This window comes from Mobula hypostoma, chromosome 16, assembly GCF_963921235.1.
Source record: "Mobula hypostoma chromosome 16, sMobHyp1.1, whole genome shotgun sequence".
NCBI lineage: Eukaryota > Metazoa > Chordata > Chondrichthyes > Myliobatiformes > Myliobatidae > Mobula > Mobula hypostoma.
In genome coordinates, this window is record NC_086112.1 from 56,605,474 (window position 1) to 56,629,250 (window position 23,777).

General features: G+C 37.2%; 1 protein-coding gene across 7 annotated transcripts in view; it reads right to left on the minus strand.

The window, feature by feature from the left end:
- The window catches only part of rfx3 (regulatory factor X, 3 (influences HLA class II expression)), a 334,648-nt gene that overhangs the window by 45,406 nt on the left and 265,465 nt on the right, over nucleotides 1-23,777 (minus strand). For 3 of the 7 annotated variants that reach the window (XM_063068987.1, XM_063068989.1, XM_063068986.1), the window contains 5 exons: nucleotides 14,668-14,769; nucleotides 10,745-10,926; nucleotides 10,538-10,657; nucleotides 8,990-9,111; nucleotides 1,322-1,440 (listed from right to left, as the gene is read on the minus strand). In XM_063068987.1, the coding sequence (XP_062925057.1) occupies nucleotides 1,322-1,440; nucleotides 8,990-9,111; nucleotides 10,538-10,657; nucleotides 10,745-10,926; nucleotides 14,668-14,769 (645 nt within the window). The remainder of the gene's footprint in view (nucleotides 1-1,321; nucleotides 1,441-8,989; nucleotides 9,112-10,537; nucleotides 10,658-10,744; nucleotides 10,927-14,667; nucleotides 14,770-23,777) is intronic. The other 4 variants (XM_063068991.1, XM_063068988.1, XM_063068993.1 and 1 more) reach the window with 2 other exon arrangements.

Consider the following 23,777-nt stretch of genomic DNA (forward strand, 5'->3'; position numbering starts at 1 on the left):
CTGCTTTATAAAAAAGACACAAAGTCAGGTTACTGACAGAGCCTGCTCTTCTCAAGAAAGATCTGTTTATGTGCACCGTCTCAATCAAAACTTTCAGAGGACCTTAGAAGAATTGTAGCGATGCATGAAACCCGAAAAGGCTACAAATGCATTTCTAAAGACCCGAGTGTTCATCAGTCCACGTTGATCATTGTCTACAAATGGAGGAAACTCAGTACTGTTGCTACTCTCCTTAGGCATGGGAGTCCTGCAAAGATCACACCAAGAACACAACGTACAATGCTGAAGGAGGTGAAAAAGAACCCAAGGGTAATAGCAAAAGACCTGCAGAAATCTCTAGAACTTGCTAAAGACTGTTCATGTGTTCACTAAAATGGGAAAACACTGAACTAGAATCCTGGAAGGACACCATGCAGAAAACCACTGCTCTCCAAAAAACACTTGCTGCACATCTCAAGTTAGCAAAAGATCACCTGGATGTTCCATAACACTTCTAGGAAAACGTTCTGTGGACAGATGAGACAAAAGTTTAACTCCTTGGCAAAAATGCACACTGCTATGTTTGGAGGGAAAATGGCACTGCACACCAATATCAAAACATCACCATAGTTGTGAAACATGGTGGAAACAGCTTTATGGTTTTGGGCTGCTTTGCTGCCTCAGGGCCTGGACAGCTTGCAGTCATTGAAGGTACAATGAATTCAAAATTGTATCAAGACATTTTGCAGGAGAATGTCAGGGTAGCAGTCCGTCACCTGAAGCTTAACAGGGGTTGGATAATGCAACAAGACAATGATCTGAAACATAAGAGTAAATTAACAACAGAATAGTTTAAAAAGAAGAAAGTTTGCAATTTGGAATGGCCAAGTCAGAGTCCAGACCTTAACCCAATTGAGATGCTGTGGCATGACCTAAGAGGGCTGTTCATGCAAGGTATCACAGAAATACGGATGAACTGTCACAGTTTTGTATGAAAGCATGGCCTGAAATTCATCCTCGTCACTGTGCAAGTCTGATCAGCAGCTACAGGAAAAGTTTGGTGGAGGTTATTGTTGCGAAAGAAGCTTCTACTAGTTATTAAATACATGGGTTCACATACTTTTTCCAGCCTGGACTGTGACTAAACAACCTGTTCAATAAATATATGAAAAGTACAATTGTTTGTGTGTTATTACTTCAGGCAGATTGTGTTTGTCTATTATTGTGACTTAGATGAATATCAGACCAAATATTATGAGTAATTAATTCAGCAAACCAGGAAATTGTAAAGGGTTCACAAACCTTTTCTTGCAACTGTACTTGTTGCCCTTAAAATCCATACCTCACAGTGTTCCCTATATAGAATCTGTAGTGTTCTGATGTCCTCAACAGTAATGCCATCCAACAAGGAACTATCTCCAACCTCAAGCTCTATAAATTCAGGAAGAGCACGAGAGGCATCTATCATGGGAATAAATAAAACAAAACATTTATTAACACAATTTATATAAGACAAAACTTTGCTTGGTTTATTGATAATAATGGGTCTTGCAAGCTTCACTGTACTTGATACAGCAATGAAGGCCATAATTGAACTATTTAAAATTTTCTGTCATTGAAATGATTTGTTGACTGCAATTGGACTTCTTTCAACGATATTAATTTCTTCAAAGATTTTAGTCATATACAGTGCTGTATGGGGTTAATTTGTTTTCTAATGAAAGTAATGTAGTTCTTGCCCCACAACTCATTAAACACAGTAGTTTCCAATGTGTTTTAACATAATGCCTCGGTCATCTTATCACAACAGTGAAATTATTAAGTGAATGATTCCAGAAATTGGTTTGCATAATATCCAAATTTGAAACTATCAACAGTGGATTGCGCTGTCGATCATTTCTCAGTAAAATCATGTAATGTAAACCGCATTGTGAACTTCCATAATGGCCATCAACTTATCTGACCTTTTCTTAGGGTTAAACATACATCATGTGATTCCATCAATACGCCAAAGATTTGCCTGTACCAACATAAATTAGAGTTGAAAGTTCTGCAGCACAACCGTCATATAACAGTCTCAGAAGATGTACAAGAATGTCATAGTAGTTTTTGGCTTTACTACTTACTTAAAAGGATATTCTGTTGACTTTGAGATTCCCAATTATACATAAATGTAAGTACAGGCTGCTCAAACGATACAAGTTCAGAAAGATCTGAACTAAGATTTTAGCTACTGAAAAATTTGTTTAACGAGTGCCTAAGTGGTGACAATATGGTAGCACCACATTGACATGGACATTAACAAGAATCGTTGGAAAAACTATACCTTTCTTGGGCCTCTCCTGTGAGCAAATTATTTAGAGGCTCAGGTTTTCCAAAGCCTTCATCACTATAATAAAGCAGAAATATCTTTGGACACACTCTTTGCCTGGACTGCTTTCTTCATGGAGGTCCTGCTCTTTTTGACAGGTTCCTTCCAAATCGCTGCTGCAGATTTTTGCCACACATCTCAATTTACTCTCATTGTTATATGGTCACTCTCACTATGGTCAACACGCTCCTAGAAGACAGCGGCGCGGCTAATGTAGATGAACTGAACACACTGATGAGGGAGAGGGAGAAGTGGAGAGTCCGTCATCGTGCCCAACGCCAGCCCCCTAGGCCTGAGTCGATGTTGTAGTAGTAGTAGTAGTAATATCAACAAGGTAACTGAAGTAATTAAATTTTACTTTGGTCCTGCAAGGAATCGATACTGAGAACATTTGGACTTACTGGCATTGCCTTCCTATGAATATAGGGAGCTATTAACAACACTCCCATTAACTCCTACAATATACAGGTAGCTGTGGATTACAAAGAATTTCCTAATGATCAGTGCACCATTTCTTGGATGTACATAAGACCTTTTATTTTTACGTAGAGTGCCTCTGCACTACCAGATTTTTCCAGTGGTTGGCACTACGTGGGAGGATGGATATTGGGAGACAAGAGCCAATTTCTACTTCTCTGGCTCTTCACAGTACTGTGTTCTGCAGCCACAGCATCTGAGCATTGATGCAATAATAGACTAATAGTTGAAAAAGCTATTGGCCCTGAAAATGAGATTTCATTATCTGGGCTGTCTTATGGTGCATGCCTAGTACATGAGGAGACTTCAATATTATGTGTTGCATGTTGCTCAGCTTTACAAGTTGAAGACAGCAATACTGCTTTAAGAACAACAAACAGACCCAGAGCCTGGGGGCATAGCAGGAACAGATAAAGAGGAATAAGAATTCCTATACAAAACAGGAGAAGGAGTAGCCACTTGGCTCATGGAGTAAGAAAGATGATGACTGATCTTGAGTATGAAACACCATTTTTCTGCCCATCCTCAGAATCTGAGAACTCTTGAGATTCGCTATTTAGTGATGAAGTGTCTCCTTATTTCAGTTGTAAATAACCTACACCTTATTTTCAGACTGTGATGCCTATTTTTTTGACTCCTTTACTGGGAGAAACATCTTCCTCATATCTGTCTTGTAGGCACCACAAACAATTTGGTATGTTTCAATGAAATTTATCACTCATTCTTCTAAACTACAGAGGATACAGACCTAAGATTTTTTTCCTCCTACAACCAGTTGTTTTAACTTTTAATGACAAGCATTAGAGGGCAAAGTAAAAAGAGGATCTAAAAACTAATTTTTGATTGCAATTATTTTTGCATCTGCATGAACAGGAAATGTCAAGGAATCGTAACATAGCAAATACAACATACTATCAATGTATTCTTGATCATTTTAATAGTATGATTCTGGACTAAGCAAAGATCTATCTCACCTTAATACTGTATATCTGATATTGTAATTCAAACCCAGGAGGATTTTTAATCTGTAGCAGTGAGTTCAATGCCCAGTAGATTCACTGACTTGTACAGCATAGAAACAGGCCCTATAGCCTACTGTGTCTATTGCGAACATCATACCCCTCCATACTAATCCAACTTACTTGCATTAATTCCAAATCCTCCCATGTCTTGCTGATTCAAACACCTGTCTGGATTAAATGTTGTAACTATCCTCACCTCCAGCACCTCCTCTGACAGCTCATTCCTTCGATCATCTTTAAACTTCCTTCCTCTCACCATAAACCAATGCACTCTCCTCTAGTTTTAGACATCCTTATGAGGGGAAAAGACTCTGGCTTTCTACCTTATCTATGCCTCTCATCATTTTATTGATCTCTAATAATGTATGAGATCATGAAAAGGCAAAGTGACTTCACTGGACATGTGCTTAGGAAAGAGGCGTTAGAATGCACGGTAATTATGGGAAAGATTGAAGGGAAGAAAGCAAGAGGAAGACAAAGACAAATGATGATGGAGACAGCAGCCAGAGAACTGGAAATGAATACCAATGAATTGATCCACTTGACCCGAAACAGGAGTGTGTGGGCCATGGCAGTCAAAGCTCAAACTGGGCATGGCACCTGATGATGATGATGATGATGATTATATTACATCTCAGCCTCTGTTGCTACAGGGAAAACTCATCAGCCTATTCAATTCCTCCTTGTAACTCAAGCTCTCCAATCCACGCAACAGCTTTGTGAAGCTTTCCTTGATCCTTTCTAACTTAATCACGCTCTTCTTGTGGTGTGGCAACCGTAACAAAAAGGTAATCCTCCAAATTTAGCTAATCAATGCTTTGTACAACTCTTGTGCTCAGTGCCTTGGTTGAAGAAGGGATGCCTGTCATACATCGTCTTTGTCACCCTGTCTAACTGTGTTGTCACTTTAAGGTAATTCTACATTTGTACTGTGAGCTGTGTCCATTCAGCAACATTTCACAAGGCTCTATAATTCACTGTGTATGCCTTGCCATAGTTTACTTTCCTAAAATGCATCACTTTGCACTAGTCTGAGTTAAATTCCAGGTGCCATTCCATTGCCCACTTTTCCCAGTTGATCTACACTTTGTGGCCACTTCATAAGGAACCTGGTGTGGTCTCCTGTTGTAGCCCATCAGCTTCAAGGTTTGGCATGTTGTGCATTCAGAGGTGCTCTTCTGCACACCACTGTTGTAACGTGTGGTTATTTGAGTTACTGCCACCTTCCTGTCAGCTTGAATCAGTCTTGCATTCTCCTCTGACCTCTCTCACGAATAAGACACTTCCGCCTACAGAAATACCGTTCACTAGATTTTTTTTTCGCACCATTCTCTGAAAACTCTAGAGACTGTTGCGTGTGAAAATCCCAGGAGATCAGCAGTTTCTAAGATACTCAAACTAGTCTGATTGGCACCAATAATCATTCCACAGTCCAAAGTTACTTAGATTACATTTCTTTCCCATTCTGATGTTTGGTCTGAACAGCAACTGAACCCATTGATCATGTCTGCAAGCTTTTATGCACTGAGCTGCTGCCACATAACTGACTGTTTAGATATTTGCATTAATGAGCAGGAGCACAAGTACATTTAATAAAGTGGTCACTGAATGCATATCCCTCTGTAACTTCAAACAACCTCCACCACTATCCACCACACCACTAATTTTGGTGTCATCTTTAATCTTGCTAATATTATACTACCTTCATTCTCATCCAAGTTGTTAATGTATATGACAAAGTGGCACAACAATGGTCACGGGCCTCCAATCTGAAAAACAACCCTCATGATCTCATCTGCCTCCTACCACTTGGCCAATTTTGTATCCTACTAGTTCTGCCACCCTGGATCCCAAGTGTTCTCATCTTCCGGAGCAATCTATCGTATGGGTTCCTGTCAAAACTTTTGTTGAAACCTACATGGACAATGTTTACCGTTCAACCTTTGAAGGGTCCTGTCTGATGCCAGTGAAATTGGCTTTCCCCCAATTTAGGGCTTCAACTTAAGGACCAGTCCTATCTTTCTCCTTAAATATCATGAAACCAACAGAATTATTTTTCACTGGTTCCAAAGGACCCCTCTGTCGGTACATCACTTGTCCAGTTTAATTTCCCAAGAAGATATCTAACATTATCCCCTCGCTACGAGGACCATCCACATATTACTTCAGGAAACTATCCTGGGCAGCTTAACCAATTTTGAACCCGCCTGATCACTTAGCACAAAGGCAATCTCAGTCAATATCAGGGAAGTAGCAGCGGCTCTTGCAGAGATACTTGCTTCATCATTGGCCAGTGGTGAAGTTCCTAAAGACTGAAAAGTGATTAATATTCTGTTGTTTAAAAAGGGTAGCAAGGACAAGCCAGGGAACTACAAGCCAGTCAGCCTGAGATCACTAGTGGGGAAGTTACTGGAGGGAATTTTGAGGGAGTGGATCTACCAGCATTTGGGTAGACAAAGTCTGATAAGAGAAAGTCAGCATTGCTTTGTGTATGGGAGATGTTCTTGATGAACTTTTCGGAGTTTTTTGAAGAGGTAACCAAAAAGGTAGATAAGCATAGGACACTGGAAGTTGCCTATTTGGATTTTCAACAAGGCTTTCGACAAAGTCCTGCATGCAGACAATTCCAGATGATTAAGTCCCATGTGATCCAGGGAGATCTGGTTAGGTGGATTCAAAATTGGGTAGGAGGTAAGAGGCAGAGCGGTGGTTGAAGATGTTTCTCAGAATTGAGACCGGTGACTATCAGTGTGCCTCAGGGGTTTGATGTTGGGACCTTAATATTCATTACCTATATAAGTAATCCGCATGCAAATGCACAAGGCTTTATCAACAAGTTTGTCAATGACAAAAAATAGGAAGCCTTCTTGACATTGGAAAAGGGTATTGCAGATTACAAGGAGATCTTGATCAGGTAGGGAAGTGGGACAAGGAGTGGCAAATGGATTTCAATATAGTTAAGTATAAAGTGATGCATCTTAGAAAGTCAAACCAGTGTAAGACTTACGCTAGGAATGGTAGGGCACTAGGGAGTGTCATGGATAAAGTGACTTATGGGTATTGTTACATACCTCAAGGAGATCTGTGATTTTTTTTGTGAGAATGATTTAATGGTCTTTTGGAGGTTACCTGATGTAATTTTCCCGCCGATGTGAGGTCATGTGATGACATGCTCACCACGGGTATATAAGGGAAGACCCCAGATGACGCAGTTAGTTTTTAGTTTTCCAGCTAAAACGTGCACCTGTGTTTCCGTTTCTGTTGTATATTTATTTTATGACGCAGTTTCATTTTTTAAAAACGGAGTGTTGTGTTCTGTTGCAAGGTATAATAGTGCTGGATTGGCAATTTTTGCTAGATGTGTTGATGTACCTTATTCCAGCAGTAGTACGGGAGAGTGAAGGCTTTATCGAAGTACAGGACCTGAAGGATTGAGAGGAGTTGGTTTCATTCGGCAGTTTAACAAAGGATCGACCTTATTGAGTCTTTGTTGAAGGAGTAGTGACCTGCATTGAAAATAACTGTTGCCAAAACAGCAAAGAGTTCATGCAAGGTTTGCTCTCTAGAATTTAAGGTCAGTTGTTTTAAACCGTTTATTTCCTGCATCATGAATCCTTTGGACAGAACCAGCAGGAAAGTCGTGTCTATGAAGAAATCCTTCTCCAGAGAAGTCTCTCCCAATTGAATGTATAAATCTGTTGGACTTTCGAATTTACCATTTTAAGAACTATATCTGACTTTACCGCTTTAAGAACTGTTTTCGCATTTAACGCTTTAAGAACCAGTGCCGAGTGACGATTTGTTGAACAGCGGCATAGCCGTTAACTTCCGGTTAAGATTTTCGTTTGTTTTAATTATTGTTTATTCGTGTTTAATAAATGTTTGGTTGTTCTTATACAAACGTATAACCTGTCTCGATTGATATTCATTTTGCCGGTTATGTAACAGTATAAGTGCAGAGTTAGTTGAAAGCAGCATCACAGATAGACAAGATGATGAAAAAGATGTTTAGCAGCTGGGTTTCATCAGTTTGGGCATCAAGTACAGGAGTTGGGACATTATGTTGCAGTTGAACAAGTTGCTCGTGAGACTGCACCCGGAGTGCTGTGTAGTGTTAAAAGAAAGATGAAGTTAATTGGAAAGAGTGCAGAAAAGAGTTACAAGGATGTTGCCAGGACTAGAGGATCTAAGTTAGAGGGACAGGTTGTCCAGGCTAGGTCTTAATTCCTTGGAATGGAGGAGAAAGAGGAGCAATCTTATAGAAATGTTTAAAATTATCAGAAGCTTAGATAAACGGTAAGTTTTATCCCTCAGAGTAGGGGAGAAACTAGGGGACGTAGATTTAGGATGAGAGCGGGAAGATTGAAAAGTGATCGGGGGGCAACTTTTGCATGCAGAGGGTAGTGAGTACATAGAACAAGCTGACAGGAGAAGTGGTTGAGGCAGGTACAACAGTAGCAGTTGGATAGGTACATGGAGATGTGGGGCTTAGAGGGATGTGGGCCAAAGGCAGGGAATGAGGACTGGCTGCATAGTACTGGCATAACATTTAAGAGTTAGATATTACATTGCAACTTTATAAAACACTGGTTAGACCACACCAAATATTGTATGCAGTTCTGGTTGCTGGACTTCAGCAAGGATATGCTTGCAATGAAGAGAATGCATGGGAGATTCACTAGGATAAAGCTTAGATTGGAGGACTTTAGTCATGGGAAGAGATTGGAGACTCTACGTTTGCTTTCCCTAAAACAAAGGAGGTTTGAGGTGACCTGATGTAAGCAAACAAGACTGTGCATGACAAAATCTTTTTCCCATGGTAGTGGTATCAAAAATGAGAGGGATACATTTAAGGTGAGAGGAAGGAGTATTTTTTCTTACATAAGGAGGGGTACCACTGGAGTTGATGGTATCAGATACTAATATAATGTTTAGAATTAGACTTAAATAGGCAGTTGTATATTTCCTAATATGGATAAATGGGGTTAGTGTAGATGGGCAAAAAAAGTTGGCCTCGATCTCGTGGATCAAAAGGCCCAGTTCTGTGCTGTTTGACACCAAGGTTCTATGACATAAACTAAGAAATTACAAATAATAGTAAACATCAAAGGTTTACTAAAATTAACACAGCATGGCTTACCAAGGAACTGCTGATGATGTTGACTTTGTGCTACAATGGTTTGTTCTGCAGAGTTTGGAACCTGTTGTCCACTTCCTGCGAAGCCGTCCCCTATTCCGTCCAATTTCTGCATAGGCTTATATCTGAGAAACAATATTACCAACACTGGAATGTTTAATGGGAAACTTTGGAGTAAAATGATTTTGAAAAATGTAAAAGAAGAATTCCACCTCAAAGAGAAACAAGAGAAAATAAACTGGGAGTTTCAAACTGGAATAGATCACATTTGTATCACTTACAATGGCAGCATATGCACAAGACACTAACATGAAAAATTAGTGATAACCTGATCAGAACACAATCTTTACTATCAATAGCCACATAGATTTCCAAATTAGTGGTGTTGTCATTACCATCTCCTTCAATCATTATCTCAAAAATTTAATATTTTTCTAATAAAAATTATTTTAATACAGTTTGATTTTCCATGACTTTTAACTGACACCTCTGTCTTTTCTTTCCTGGCTCTACATTATGGGTTTCAATAATCTTTCAATGAAGGATTATATAAACAAAAACTTTTGGAGGGAAATGGCACATTGGAATGACATGCCCTCAAATAAACAGTTTAGTATGCATCTAACAGCCTTACATTATTTTGATTTGCCATTGTAAAGTTTAAAATGTTTCATATTTAAAATGAAAGCTACTAACAACAGATGGGGTTCGGTACCTGCATGAAATGGTTAACCAACACAATATTTTTTTAGTGATTGAAAGATTAGGAAATTATCACAAAAAGATGATGAGACAAAAAATGGAAAGATCAGAAAAGGAAGTAAAAAAGAAATAACATTTTTAAACTCTCCTGAAAAACTATAAAAATTGATTAAGATTCTATATTGAAAAAACAATTTTTCTATACCCGAACATCTAGTAACACTAACTATAGCACTAAAAGGGTAAAGGTTTCTAAGGTGCACTCAATGGTCAAAATAAGAATTATTTGAAAATAAAGACAGGACAAGATATTTTTCTCACGAAACTAATGCAAGGGCTGAATAAATTCTGTAACAGTGCCAAGATATTCACATTCAGTTGTCTATTTGCTCTTCACCTGAAGTTGCTTTATTGTTTACCACACAGTCAACAGTGAGTACTATTATTCTGTCAACAAATTCTGGAGTTCACATAATCTTAACAAAATGAGAAAGAGAAGGAAAGTAGAATAATTCATGATTTGAAGGACAGTATTATCAACAATATTATTTTCAGAGGTGGTAGCAAGACACAGATACATGTACTAGTAGAGACACAAGAGATTGCAGATGTTGGAATCTGCAGCAACAGATAACCTGCTGGAAGAACTCAGCGTGTCAGGTGGCATCGGGTGGGGGTGGGGGGGGGGAAGAGAAGGGGATGGATAAAGAAATCACTGATATTTCATTCCTGATGCAAGTTTTCAACTCGAAACGTCAAGAATTCTTTCTCCGGCGCTGATGCTGCTTGACCTCTGAGTTCCTCCAGCAGACTGTTTGCTGCATGTATTAAGTCTTCTAAAATGCTTACCTCTGTTTCTGATGCATGGGTTGTTGTCTCATGGCCATGTACTGCATATCTTCCTGTAAGCGATTTAGTGGGGAGTCTGGTTTGATCCGGATGCCATAATAGTGATACTTCGAGTTTCCTCTAAGGCAGGAAAAATGCTTTAAATTTAAATAAATACTTAGTGCAATTATTAGAAAACAGTTTTAAAAAAATGGGTAAGTAACTAACCTTGTGCCTAGCCGCCTGGTACGCAGACCCATGAAAATGGAGCGAATAAGTTTCCCAAAAGAAGCTGCATTCACTGGGTCAAGCTTCTGCTCCTGACAGTGACGCAGATAGTGGTTGTACAGAGTGCTTCGAGGAAGGCTGACACCTTCTGCTGTTTCATAGTTGTCCAGTAACCACTGAAGCTAAAAGCACACATAAAACTTGTATTTCTATACCTTTTTAAGTTATGTACAAAAAAGACAGCTTAACTATACTGGCCCAACTGTCAGCGTGTGTGTGGGGGATGGAAGTGCTGAATGATAGAACTCTTCAGACGTCCTTCAGGTAAGTCAGTCCAAGACCCAAAAGTAGGATCAGGGAACATGGAAGGAAGTGATGATGATGTAGAAAGTTTCAGCATTTAAAGTTAGTTGTAATTATGCAGCAAGGTGAAGCACAGTGAGCAGGTGACTGTGTGTCAGAAATCTGTCCTCTGTGTTCTGAGGTGCAGCCCTGTTATCCTCAGCACCACAGTTTGATAATTTACCTACCTTGTTGAATCTTTCTGGATTTGTGTTTTGGACTTCTTTTTTATTGCAAATGTACTCTTATTGGAATATTTGTCAATAATTTATCTCCATTTTGTTTTGCATATGAATGTTGCTTACAAAAACAACATGTGTGTGATGCTGCTGCTAACAAGTTTTTAAATTGCACCTGGGCATATGTGCACTTGTATATATGACAATAAACTCAACTTTGACAATTTGTCAGTGTCTGAGCAAATTAATCTTCTGTGGCACAGTAGGAGTACAGCATGTTTGGGTGTGCTCTTTCAGATATAAACAAGAGCATATACACTGTCGATAAAAGAGAATTGCAGTTCCATTTGTTGCAAATTTTGGCTAATGAGCTAAATTAGAAAATTAGTATTTTAATTCAAAGAAAAGAATTTAAAATTACCATTAACTAGGAGTGAAAGACTAAGTGATAGCTTCTGCAATTATAAGCAAATTAAAGTTAGCAGATTTTTTTTAAGACTGTAAGTTTGGAAAATTCAATGATTTATTAGCCAGAGCCAAAAGTAACACAAGACAGGTACATTTGATGCTGATCCTTTTCAGCAGTAAAGGATTTTAAATTATTTTAATCTCCAGCAGAACGACTGGAAACAGAGGGAGATATCATACGATCCCAGTCTATTTTTCCCTCATTTTAAATTATATTCAAAAATTTTTGATTTAAATAGTGAGGTACATTCTATTTATGATGTGCCCCTTTAACTTGAACCTGGAAAAACTGCTGGAAAGAAGCCTTCTACTCTTTCGCTAATTAAAGGTTCCCTTTGGCCACTGGAAGTAGTTCTGATTCCACAAGGATACTTGGCCATTCCCTGCTGCTGAACACTTCCACCAACACCTCCCTATAAATTCACAGGTGACACCACTATTGGTAACACCCTGGATGATAACTGAAGTGGTGTCCAAGGGTGAGATAGATCAGCTGGTTGAGTGGTGTTGCAACAACCTTGCAATCAACGTTAGCAAGACCAAGGAACTGATTGTGGACTTCAGCAAAGTTCAGTCGTTGGAACACACACCAGTCTTCATTGAGAGGCCAGTAATGGAAAGGGTGAACAGCTTCAAGTTCCTGGGGGTCAACATCTCATAGGATCTATCCTGGGTTCAATATATTGATGCAATCACAAAGGCAGCGTACCATGTCATTCTATTTAATCAGGAGTTGGAGAAGATTTGGGATGTCAACAAAAACGTCTTCAAATTTCTAGAGATGTACAGTGGAGAGCATTCTGACTGGTTGCATCACACCCATGTATGGAGACGCCAGAGCACAGAATTGCAAGAAGCTGCAGTGGAACGGCAGGATTGCAAGACTCAGCTAACTCCATTATGGGCAGAACCTTCCTCACCATCAAGGACATCTTCAAGAGGCAGTGGCTCGAGAATGCGGCATCTATCACTAAGCACCCTCACCATTTGGGACATGCATTTTCCCATCACTGCCGTGTAGGAGGAAATACTGGATCCTGAAGACCCACACGAAACAAAATTAGTTTTCTCCCCCCTCTGCCGTCAGATTTCTGAACAGTCCATGAACCCTTGAACACCATGTCATTATTCCTTGATTTTTACACCTTTTATTTATTTTGTAATTTATTGTAATTTTGTTACTTTGCAGTACAAAGGCACTTTGTACTGTACTCTTGCTGCAAAGCAACAAATTTAATGTGATGTATGTCAGTGATAGTAAATCTAGTTCTTCTTCTGAAGGAAAGATCTGTACCAGCAGACAATTGAAAAAATTCTTCAGAACTATTTTGAACAGCCCACTGTTCACTCTTGCAATAAAAGCTTAAAATGATTGGTGCATAAGGTTAAATATCCAATTTGCCATTGAAATTTTACTTGAGCATTAGTAAAAGAAACAGAAGAGTCCACATTAATATTACTGTAAGAATCAAAAGCAGAAAATATGCATGAAATTTGTTGTATAAATCACTAAGTATACTCAAGAAAGTTTTCAACATTTTTTTAGATGTTAAGGACATGAAGTGATTATGGAAGTGGCACTGAGGTAAATTCAACCATGATTATATGGAATGGTACAAGGAGCTGCTTCTATTTTTTTATGTTCTCATCTATGTTTTCCCTCATTCAGCATGCATATTATATTCATTTTTAAAACCTTAACAATATTTGAGTAAAGATCATAAGTAATACAAGAGGAGCAGGTTACCTGGGTTAATCCTTACTACTGAATGCATAGTCCATGTTGTTTTGGAACATGAAAAGATACCAAAATGGCAGTCATCATTAGGGCCATGGGGAAAATACACTTGTGCATTGTGGAGCTGGTTTCTTGTGGTAACTTTCAAGGGAAGTTATCCAACGTCTGCTTCACCCTTTATATTGGATACTCATGGAGCTAGCCAGTAAGCATCTAATAGCAAGTGAACCACAATGTTATAGTATGAACAATTCCTAGCTTTCATTTCCACTACCTTATCTCTAATTTTATTTCACACATTTAGCTCTCCAGATGTACAAAAGGATTACTTAATGCAATCCAATATTTACCCTTCAATACTTTTTACCCAAATTCAATCTTTTTATATTATTGCTGATGCCTTTGAAATGTCCTTAGGTTGTCCCTCAATTTCAGGTTCGGTTTCTAACCAAACAAGTTATGACACATTTCATCTCTGTCATTTCTACCCTGTTGGCTTCTTCTTATCAATACGACACACCATGTGCTCCCTAAACACTTTCTTGGCTTGATAATTCAAATTCTACACCTCCTGCTTGACAATACCTTCAATCTAGGTCAAGAAATTGAACTCCTATTCGAACAATTCTTCCATAAACTTTCTTTTCTCTACAAAATTTCAAATAAAGTTCTACATTTCCCTTACCATTTTACTTAAGATTCCTAAAAGTGATGACTATGCATCTTCTTTACAAAGCCATAAATAAGATTTTGAACACCAAAATACCACAGCTCTCATTTCATATTCTTTGCAATATCTTTAACCATTCCATATTTCTGTCTTTGTTCAGCAGCCCCTTAACTTGTTAGGCTCATGTCTATTGGAGAACTAACCACTACAATGCTGTCAATTACATTTATGTTCAGTTTGCTGGTGCAGGTGCACTTGTAGTCTCTTTCTCTTCATCATCTGTACAGTACATTACCATCAATTATATAATTCGCAGATTTTGTCAAATGTAACACATATGTTGGTGATAATCACTACCACTTCTTTTCCTCCTCCATTAATCTGAAAGCAAATTTAACTGTATATATTCACTTTAGCTACCATAGTCACTTACTTGCTTCTGCTCTAGACTATATTAGTGTCTTGGTTGCTAGATCAGGTTTGTAGAAGATGCAGAAAATAAGCATCTGTTTGACCCTAAGCTCACTTTTGTTCCCCACAACTGCACCATTACCAAGACAGCTTTCTTCCAAGTATCCATTTCCACTTTCTTCACAGTAACAGCTTGGCTCTGTGGTAGCATCCCTGCCTGAGTTAGAAAAGAGAAAAAAATAAGTAAACAATTGTATTTATATAGCATTGATCATGACCTCAGGATATCTCAATGCACTTTACAGCCAACAAAATAATTCTTTGAAGTGTAGTAACTGTTGGAATGAAATAAACGCACCAGCATACACTTGCAAGGTCTGATCATCTTCAATGTGATAAACCGAATTAATGAATTTTGACAGAAATAAATTATTTACCAGTACATAGATAAAGTTTCCCTTGAACTAATTAGTTTTCAATTGTTTATAGGTTCAAGCCTTTGGACAAGTATCTGAAAACCTTAAACTAGGTTGGAACTGGAGGTATTATATCCATAACGTGGTAGTGGACTTAAATTAAATTGAGAAGCTTATCCATTTGATCATATGGTTGCAAAAGCACCATTGGTAGATAATTTTAAGGAATGTTGCCAGTATCTCAGCTAATATTCATCCCTCAGTCAACATTACCAAAATAAATCGATTGATCACACCTCTTGGGGCTCTTGGTGGAATCTTATTGTAATCAAATACAATGATCATTTTCAAACAACAGCGATTACTCTTCATAAGGCATTTAATTGGCTGTTAAGTACCCTTGAGTTTTGAGGAAATCACAGCTGCTATATAAACACATTTTTGTTCTTCTTTCAATATAAGATTTCCTCCCTCCGCTGTTAAGACTTAGATCATGCTTTCAATACCCTTCAGTTCTACTTCTATAACACTTTCTTACCTAGATTTTATTAAAGCTGTTTTTCAGTAGGTTTAACTGATCCAAATCTCTGTGTAGCCTATTTCCTCACCTGCACATCATCAGCAGTGTCTTTTCCCACTGCTTCACAGCTCAAGGAACTATGTTCAAGATCCTTATCCTTGCTGTTAGATCCCATTGTGGACTCATGCCACCTTAGTTAAATAAACCCGTACTGACTTAAGTCCTCCTAAGCACTTTCCTTGCATTCACATCAAATGAATACTTGTTCTTTAGACCCCTGGATCGACTGTATGAACCATTTATTCAGCTTTCACTTCTGCTCTCTGGAACACCCTTCCCAGTGTTTCCTCTTGCCTTTCAAAAATCCTCTTAAACCTCTTTTCTCATGTGCATTTACTTCTTTACTCTATTTTTCTATTAACCCCTTTGGAGTAGGGTATTTTGATCCCATGATTGTAAATTGCTTTTAACATCTTTCTGCAGATGAAGAATAGAATTGCAGGTGGTTGCTAAGCCAGAAGCTAGTAAAGTTTAAAAGCAGGAAATGATGAAACTGAAAATAAATGTAATGAACTTATGTACAAATGGTCAATACAATTCAGACTAAACCCCAGTTTTCTAACCATACATTACACCTAATAGTGTGTTAGAAGATCTTCCACGTACCTATAAAAGTGACCAGATTCCTTGCATGATCTTTGCACTTTTCTAGAAATTCAAACTGGGTCCTTTAGGCACATAATGTACTCCAGCATACAGGCCATCATGTATTCTACCTTGGATGTCATTTTCCAATTATTTGTGTGTGTAAGCAGCCTATCCACACCAATGCAGGCCTTAACTGTACAGTTGAGGCATGGTTTGGCATGTCAAAAAGCAACCAGGCTTACCTGTTCTGTTGCTGGAGAGTTTCAGGCTTCAGTCTTCTTGCAGATGAATTTGACTGAGTAATTCCCTTGTTGTTCACTTCCACCCACCACCCTGTTACTGGCAAGGTCTTTCAGACCAGATTACAGATCATGCATCACCTTACCCCAGTGAGCGTGATATCTGACCTCCATCGTCCCTTCCCCAAGTGAAGCTGTTCCTCCAACACCCTCCTCCAGATCAAATTCGTCTCGTTTCTCTCTTCAATTCAGAACCACCGTTTCTTCTTTTCAGGTGATCTGTAACTTACTGGATTCCCTTCAGTAGCTGTGTGAAATAGTGTATGGTTGCTCGGAACCTTTGAAGAAAACTGCCCCCTGTGTTACGCCATATTAAGCTGAATTTTAGGCCAACATGTTGTTCAGGAGCATAATCCTCCCCAACATTGAGCACGTCTGCAAAAGTTGGTGCTTCAGGAAGGTGGCATCCATCATTAAAGACTCCCATCATTCAGGATGTGCTCCCTTCATGTTAATAGTATTGGGGAGCTGGTAACAAAGTGTGAACACCCACACCCAACATTCTAGGACCAGCTTCTTCCCCTGTGCCATCAGATATCTGAATGGTCAATGAACCCACATACACTATCTCATTACTCATCTTTTGCACAAGTTATTTTTATAGTAATTTTTATGTCTTGAATTGTACTTCTGCCACAAAACTAAATTTCACATTATACGAAGAGGTACAGTTGACGTTTCGGGCCGAGACCCTTCGTCAGGACTAACTGAAAGAAGAGCTAGTAAGAGATTTGAAAGTGGGAGGGGGAGGGGGAGATCCAAAATGATAGGCATCTGCAGAATTCCTCGTGTTTTCACATTATACGTCAGTGATAATAAACCTGATTTCTGATTCTGAGTATTCCATCACATATCTGATATGCTTTGTATAAGGTGGAATGGGTCAGAGGACTCAGAATCTGAGTCCCTCATTACAAAATATCCAGTCTCCAAAATGTTGCTGCACCCATATAATTATATCTACATCAGTCAAAATTCTGGTTAACAACAATCTTTGGAATGCTATTAAAGCTCCAAAATGGTGTCAGTAGAGGACACACATTTTTGGGCAGAATCTCACAAAGGACCATATTTATGAAGTCCACCATATGCTGAAGCACTCAGTAAAAGGCACATCAAGAGATCAATCAACATGCAAACATGCTGACCCAGTGCCCACTTCGATGTTCAAATTTAATTAGCTGAACATACAGTACATCTAGCAACAGGAAGCAAAGACCCTACAAGAATTCTATTTAAAGCCTCATCTAGTATGATTTGCTTCAGATTTTGCCCAGTTCAACCATGCCGACCACAGTGCCTACCTTACTAGTTCCATTTGCCCACATTGAGTGATCGGATAGAGAAGAAAAATTAGGTCAGTATAATTTTTGATGGTTTCATCTATAAGGCAAAAGATTCATCAAGAACTAGCCCAATATTTGCCAGCAGCATCCTTTTTTCCCCCCCAGAGGTGAGGTCATGCAACATTTGTTCACTCTGATTAGTTCCTATTCCAACCTTTACATCTTCATTTTATAGAGTGGGCCAGTGATAAGAGTGCAGTGAATGTGGCCATGACAATGCTTGAGGCTAATAGCTAGGAAATGGGACTTAATGATAATTCCACTGAACTTCCTTGTGGCACTGCATCCAAGTGTTCCTTGCTTGATTTCTGGCATCATCTCCCACTCTATCTGCTTCCACCTTTTTTTTTTGTAATATAATTTTTATTGAATTTTCAAAAAGAATACATGAAAAAAAGAATCTACCCTCCCCCCTCCCCTTAACCATCCCCCCCCATATATAGTCCTACGTAAAAAGAAAGAAAAAGAAAAAAAAGAAAAAAAAGAAAAGAACCGCCTGGTTATTGGAAGGTTTCCACATGCTCCATGGGATTCAAAATGAATTTGGTATAATTATTCGTTACTTTCCCCAAGTGACCAAAGTCTTTATCGGAGCACTTAAATATGCCATCCTATCTTTTGTAAATAAGGGCGCCAAATATTCAAAAATGTTACATATTTATCTCTTAAATTATAAGTAATTTTTTCGAGTGGAATAGAACTAGCCATTTCATTATTCCAACGATCCATACTGAAATACGAATCAGATTTCCAAGGAACTGCTATAGTCTTCTTAGCTACTGCCAATGCAATTTTTATAAATTCTTTCTGATATTTATTCAATTTAAGTTTCGGTTTTATCCCTTCAATATCACCTAATAAAAATAATACAGGGTTATGTGGAAGTTGAATTGCAGTAATTTGTTCCAATAAGATTCTTAAATTTATCCAAAAGGGTTGAATTTTAAAACAAGACCAAGTAGAATGTAAAAAAGTACCAATTTCTTGATTACACCGAAAACATTTATCAGATAGATTTGAATTTAATCTATTTATTTTTTGCGGTGTAATATATAATTGATGTAAAAAATTATATTATACTAATCTAAGTAGAACATTTATTGTATTTGTCATACTGTCAAGACAAAGTCTTGACCAATTTGTTTCATCAATAATAATATTCAGATCTGTTTCCCATTTTTGCTTTGACTTATGGGTTCCTTGTTTAATTGTCTGTTCTTGAATCAAATTATACATACAAGAAATAAATTTTTTAATTTTCCCTTTTTGAATTAAAATTTCAATTTCATTAGGTTTTGGCAAAAACATTGTTTGACCCAGCTTACCTTTTAAGTAAGCCCTTAATTGAAAGTAACAAAAGAAAGTATTATTAGATATTTTATATTTATCCTTTAATTGTTCAAATGACATCAATATACCTCGTTCAAAACAATCTCCTATAAATTTAATCCTTTTTTGGTACCAATTATATAAAAGTTGATTTGTCCATTGTAAAAGGAATAAGTCTGTTTTGGAACAAAGGTCTCCTTGCTAATAGGGAGATTTCTGTGTTTCATTATCAACATTTATCTTATTCCACAGATCAATCAAATGTGTTAATATAGGAGTTCTTTTTTTTCCCGTATCAATTTAGATTCCCATTTATATATAAAATCTTCAGGTCTATTTTCTCCTATCTTGTCTAGTTCTATTTTAATCCATGCTGGTTTTCGATCATCGAAGAAAGATGCAATAAATCTAAGTTGATTTGCTTTATAATAATTTTTCAAGTTTGGAAGTTGTAACCCTCCTAACCCAAATTTACATGTCAATATTTCCAAAGATATTCTTGACATTTTACCTTTCCAAAGAAATTTTCTCACACATTTATTTAACTCTTGAAAAAATTTCTGTGGCAATTGTATTGTAATGTTTGAAACAAATACTGTAATCTAGGAAATATATTCATTTTTACAACATTGACTCTACCTACTAATGTTATTGGTAATATCATCCATTTGTCAAGATCTTCTTGAATTTTTTTCAATAGTGGTAAATAATTAAATTTATATAAATTCTTTAGATCATTATCAAGTCTTATACCTAAATATTTTATACCATTTACCGGCCATCTAAATTGGGTTACTAATCAACATTGATTATAGTCTCCTTTAGTAAGAGGTAAAATTTCGCTTTTATCCCAATTTATTTTGTAACCTGATACCTTCCCATATTCATCCAATCTAGAAGATAATTTATGTAACGAATGTTGTGGATTTGTTAAATAGATCAAAACATCATCGGCAAAAAAATTAATTTTATATTCCTCCTGATTAACTCTAAAACCCATAATATCTGGATCAATTCTAATTAGTTCTGCTAATGGCTCTATCGCCAATACAAATAAAGCAGGTGATAGTGGACAACCTTGTCTAGTTGACCTTTTTAACTGGAATGGTGTTGAAATTTGAGAGTTTGCCACCACTTTAGCTTTAGGGTTAGAATTTAAAGTTTTAATCCAATTTATAAAAGATGTTCCTAACCCATATTTTTCTAGTACTTTAAATAAAAAATCCCATTCTAATCTATCAAATGCTTTTTCTGCATCCAAAGCTACTATACTCTTCTCATCCCTTTTTTGTGCCAAATGAATTATACTGAGTAGCCGAGTTACATTATCTGCCAATTGTCTATTTTTAATAAATCCTGTTTGATCCATATGTATTAATTTTGGTAAATATTTAGATAATCTATTCGATAAAATTTTTGCTATTATTTTATAATCCGTATTCAATAAAGAAATAGGCCTATATGATGCTGGTTTCATAGGATCTCTGTCTTTTTTTGGCAATACTATTACAATCGCTGTTGAAAAAGATTCTGGAAGTTTATGTATTTTTTCTGCTTGACGTATTAGTTCCATAAAAAGAAGAAATAATAAATCTTTAAATTTTTTATAAAATTCAGGTGGAAAACCATCTTCTCCTGGAGATTTATTACTTTGGAGTGATCCGAAAGCTTCTTCAACTTCTTTTAATGTAAAAGGCATATCTAATCCCTTCTGTTCTTCCAAATTCAATTTTGGAAGAGAAACTTGTGATAAAAACCTTTCTATCTCATTAACATCATTTTGGGATTCTGATTGATATAATTCAGAATAGAAGTTTTTAAAAGTTTCATTTATTTCAAGAGGTTTATAAGATATTTTATTTGCCCTTGTTCTAATTGCATTTATTGTTTTGGAAGCTTGTTCTGTTTTCAACTGCCAGGCAAGAATTTTATGTGCTCTCTCACCTAACTCATAATACCTTTGTTTAGTTCTTATAATTGCTTTTTCCGTTCTATATGTCTGAAGCGTATTATATTGTAACTTCTTATTGACAAGTTGTTTTCGTTTTTCTTCTGACATATATCTTTGAGATTCTTTTTCTATTTTTGTAATCTCTTTTTCCAATTGATCTAGTTCTGCCATATATTCTTTCTTAATTTTAGACGTATAACTTATTATCTGGCCCCTAAGATATGCTTTCATCGCATCCCATAATATAAATTTATCATCCACTGAATGAAAATTTGTATCCAAAAAAAATTGAATCTGCTTTTTCATAAAATCACAAAAATCTTGACGTTCTAATAATGTTGAATTAAATCTCCATCTATAAGCCACTTCTTCCTTATCAGCCATTATTATTGTCATTAATAAAGGGGAATGATCTGATAATATTCTTGCTTTATATTCCATATTTTTCACTCTGTGTTGAATATGCATTGATAATAGAAACAAATCTATCCTTGAGAAAGTTTTATGTCTATGAGAGTAGAACGAATAGTCTCTTTCTTTAGAATTGATTCTTCTCCATATATCAATCAGATTTAAATCCTTCATCAATGATAAAGTTAAATTTACTACCTTCGATTTTATAACAGCCTTGGTTGATCTATCTAAAACTGGGTCTAAGCAAAAATTAAAGTCTCCTCCAATTAATATTTTTTCATGTGCATCCGCCAAATTCAGAAAAGCTTCTTGTATGAATTTTGCATCATTTTCATTTGGTGCATAAACGTTCATAAAAGTCCATAGTTCAGAGAAAAGTTGACAATGTATAATCACATATCTCCCCGCAGAATCAGTTATACATTTTGTATTCTAATTGGTAACGTTTTATTGATCAAAATTGCTACTCCCCTCGCTTTTGAATTAAATGAAACCGCAACAACACTACCCATCCAATCTCTCTTTAGTTTCTGATGTTCTGTTTCCGTTAGGTGCGTTTCCTGTAAAAAAGCTAAATCTATCTTCATTTTCTTAATATGTGTTAAGATTCTTTTTCTTTTCACTGGTCCATTAAGCCCGTTAACATTAAAACTCAAAAAATTCAATAAATTAGTCATTATTCTTCACAAAGTTACTCCAATCTAAAACATTAGTTATCTTCTCGACTTTCATAGTTCCTTGGGGAACCTCTTTAAACTTCACCATGTTGCTATGTGTCTCCCTCCCAACCTTCCAGGCAGAAAGAAAAAAGAAGAAAGAAAAAGTACAAAAAAAGAAAAAACAAAATACCCCCCCACTAATGTTGTGAACGAAAGGATACACAGCATTACCCCCCTCCATTTTGCGGGTCGTGGCAAAAGCCACGCTTGCACACATGGCTAGCGTAGCAATCGATCAGTGCTTCTTCCAGCTCCCCCGCAACAAAAAAACATTATATATATATAGACAAAATTAGTATTACTATTCCCAACTAATATTCCTCCAGTTTTAACCTTTCTTACCCCCCTTGTATATTTAATAATATATTTATACATTCATCCTGCTTCAAAAATCCATCAAGTCCATTCTTTAACCCAATCTTCATCTTCAATCTATCTCGCTCCCCTGGGTTTGTTCTTGTGTCTGGTGAGTTTTCAGAGGATCTCGCACAAACTGCTCTGCTTTCTGATAATCATCAAAAAATCTTTTTTCTCCACCAGACAAAAAAATCTTCAAAGTTGCAGGATAACGCAGTGTAAATTGATAACCATGATCCCATAGGGTTTTTTCCACTGGATTAAATTTCTTCCTTCTCTTCAAAAGTTCGTAACTTATATCAGGATAGAAAAAAACTTTGTTCCCTCCAATTATCACTGGCCCTTTTCTATCTTTGGCAGCTCGAGCAGCTGCCTGTAGAATCCTTTCCTTGTCTTGAAATCTTAAGAATTTTATTAAAATCGATCATGCATATTGGTCATCTTTTGGTTTTGGTCTTAGAGCTCTATGTGCCTGCTCAATTTCAATTGATCGAACCTCCTCTTCCATTTGCAAAACATCCGGGATCCATCTTTGAAAAAATTCTATTGGTTTATCTCCCTCCATACCTTCTTTAAGACCAACAATTTTAATATGATTACGTCTACTAAAATTTTCCAACATGTCCACTTTCTCCAAGAGTCGGTTTCTTTCCGAATTCCAGACAAGCAAATCATTTTCTGTTTTTTCCACTCTATCATTCATATGCCCCATTGCTCTTTCCATCTTCTGAAGCTTCTTATCCATTTTGTCCTGTCTTGCCATAACTTTATCATAGCACATCTTCGTATCTCTAAGTTCTTCTCTTACTTTTCTTAATTCAGCCGTTATTTGCAATATAGCCTCTCTCATGTCTCTATCATCTCCTTTACTTCCAATCACTTCCAATTCTTCCTCTTCTTCTTCATCTGTGTTCTCTGCAGAATCCGATTCTGACTCTGAGTCATTTTCAATTGCAGTGGCTGTCGGTTCTTGTAGTTTGTGTTGTGTCGGTTCGCGCATGCGCATTACCGGTGTCTTCTTCGAAGAAGCCGTTGCCGCCGCCATTGCACCCTGTTCTACCGAAGGAGATCCAACCTGAGTCCGAGGCTCCATCGTTGCAGTAGGCCCTTTTTTCTTCCCGTCTCGCGACTGCTTCGCAACAGCAGACTTCTTTTGTTGCGGTTTAGGAGACATATCGTAAAGTAATCTTACAAAGTTTATGAATAGTTTTCAGAAAATATTTACT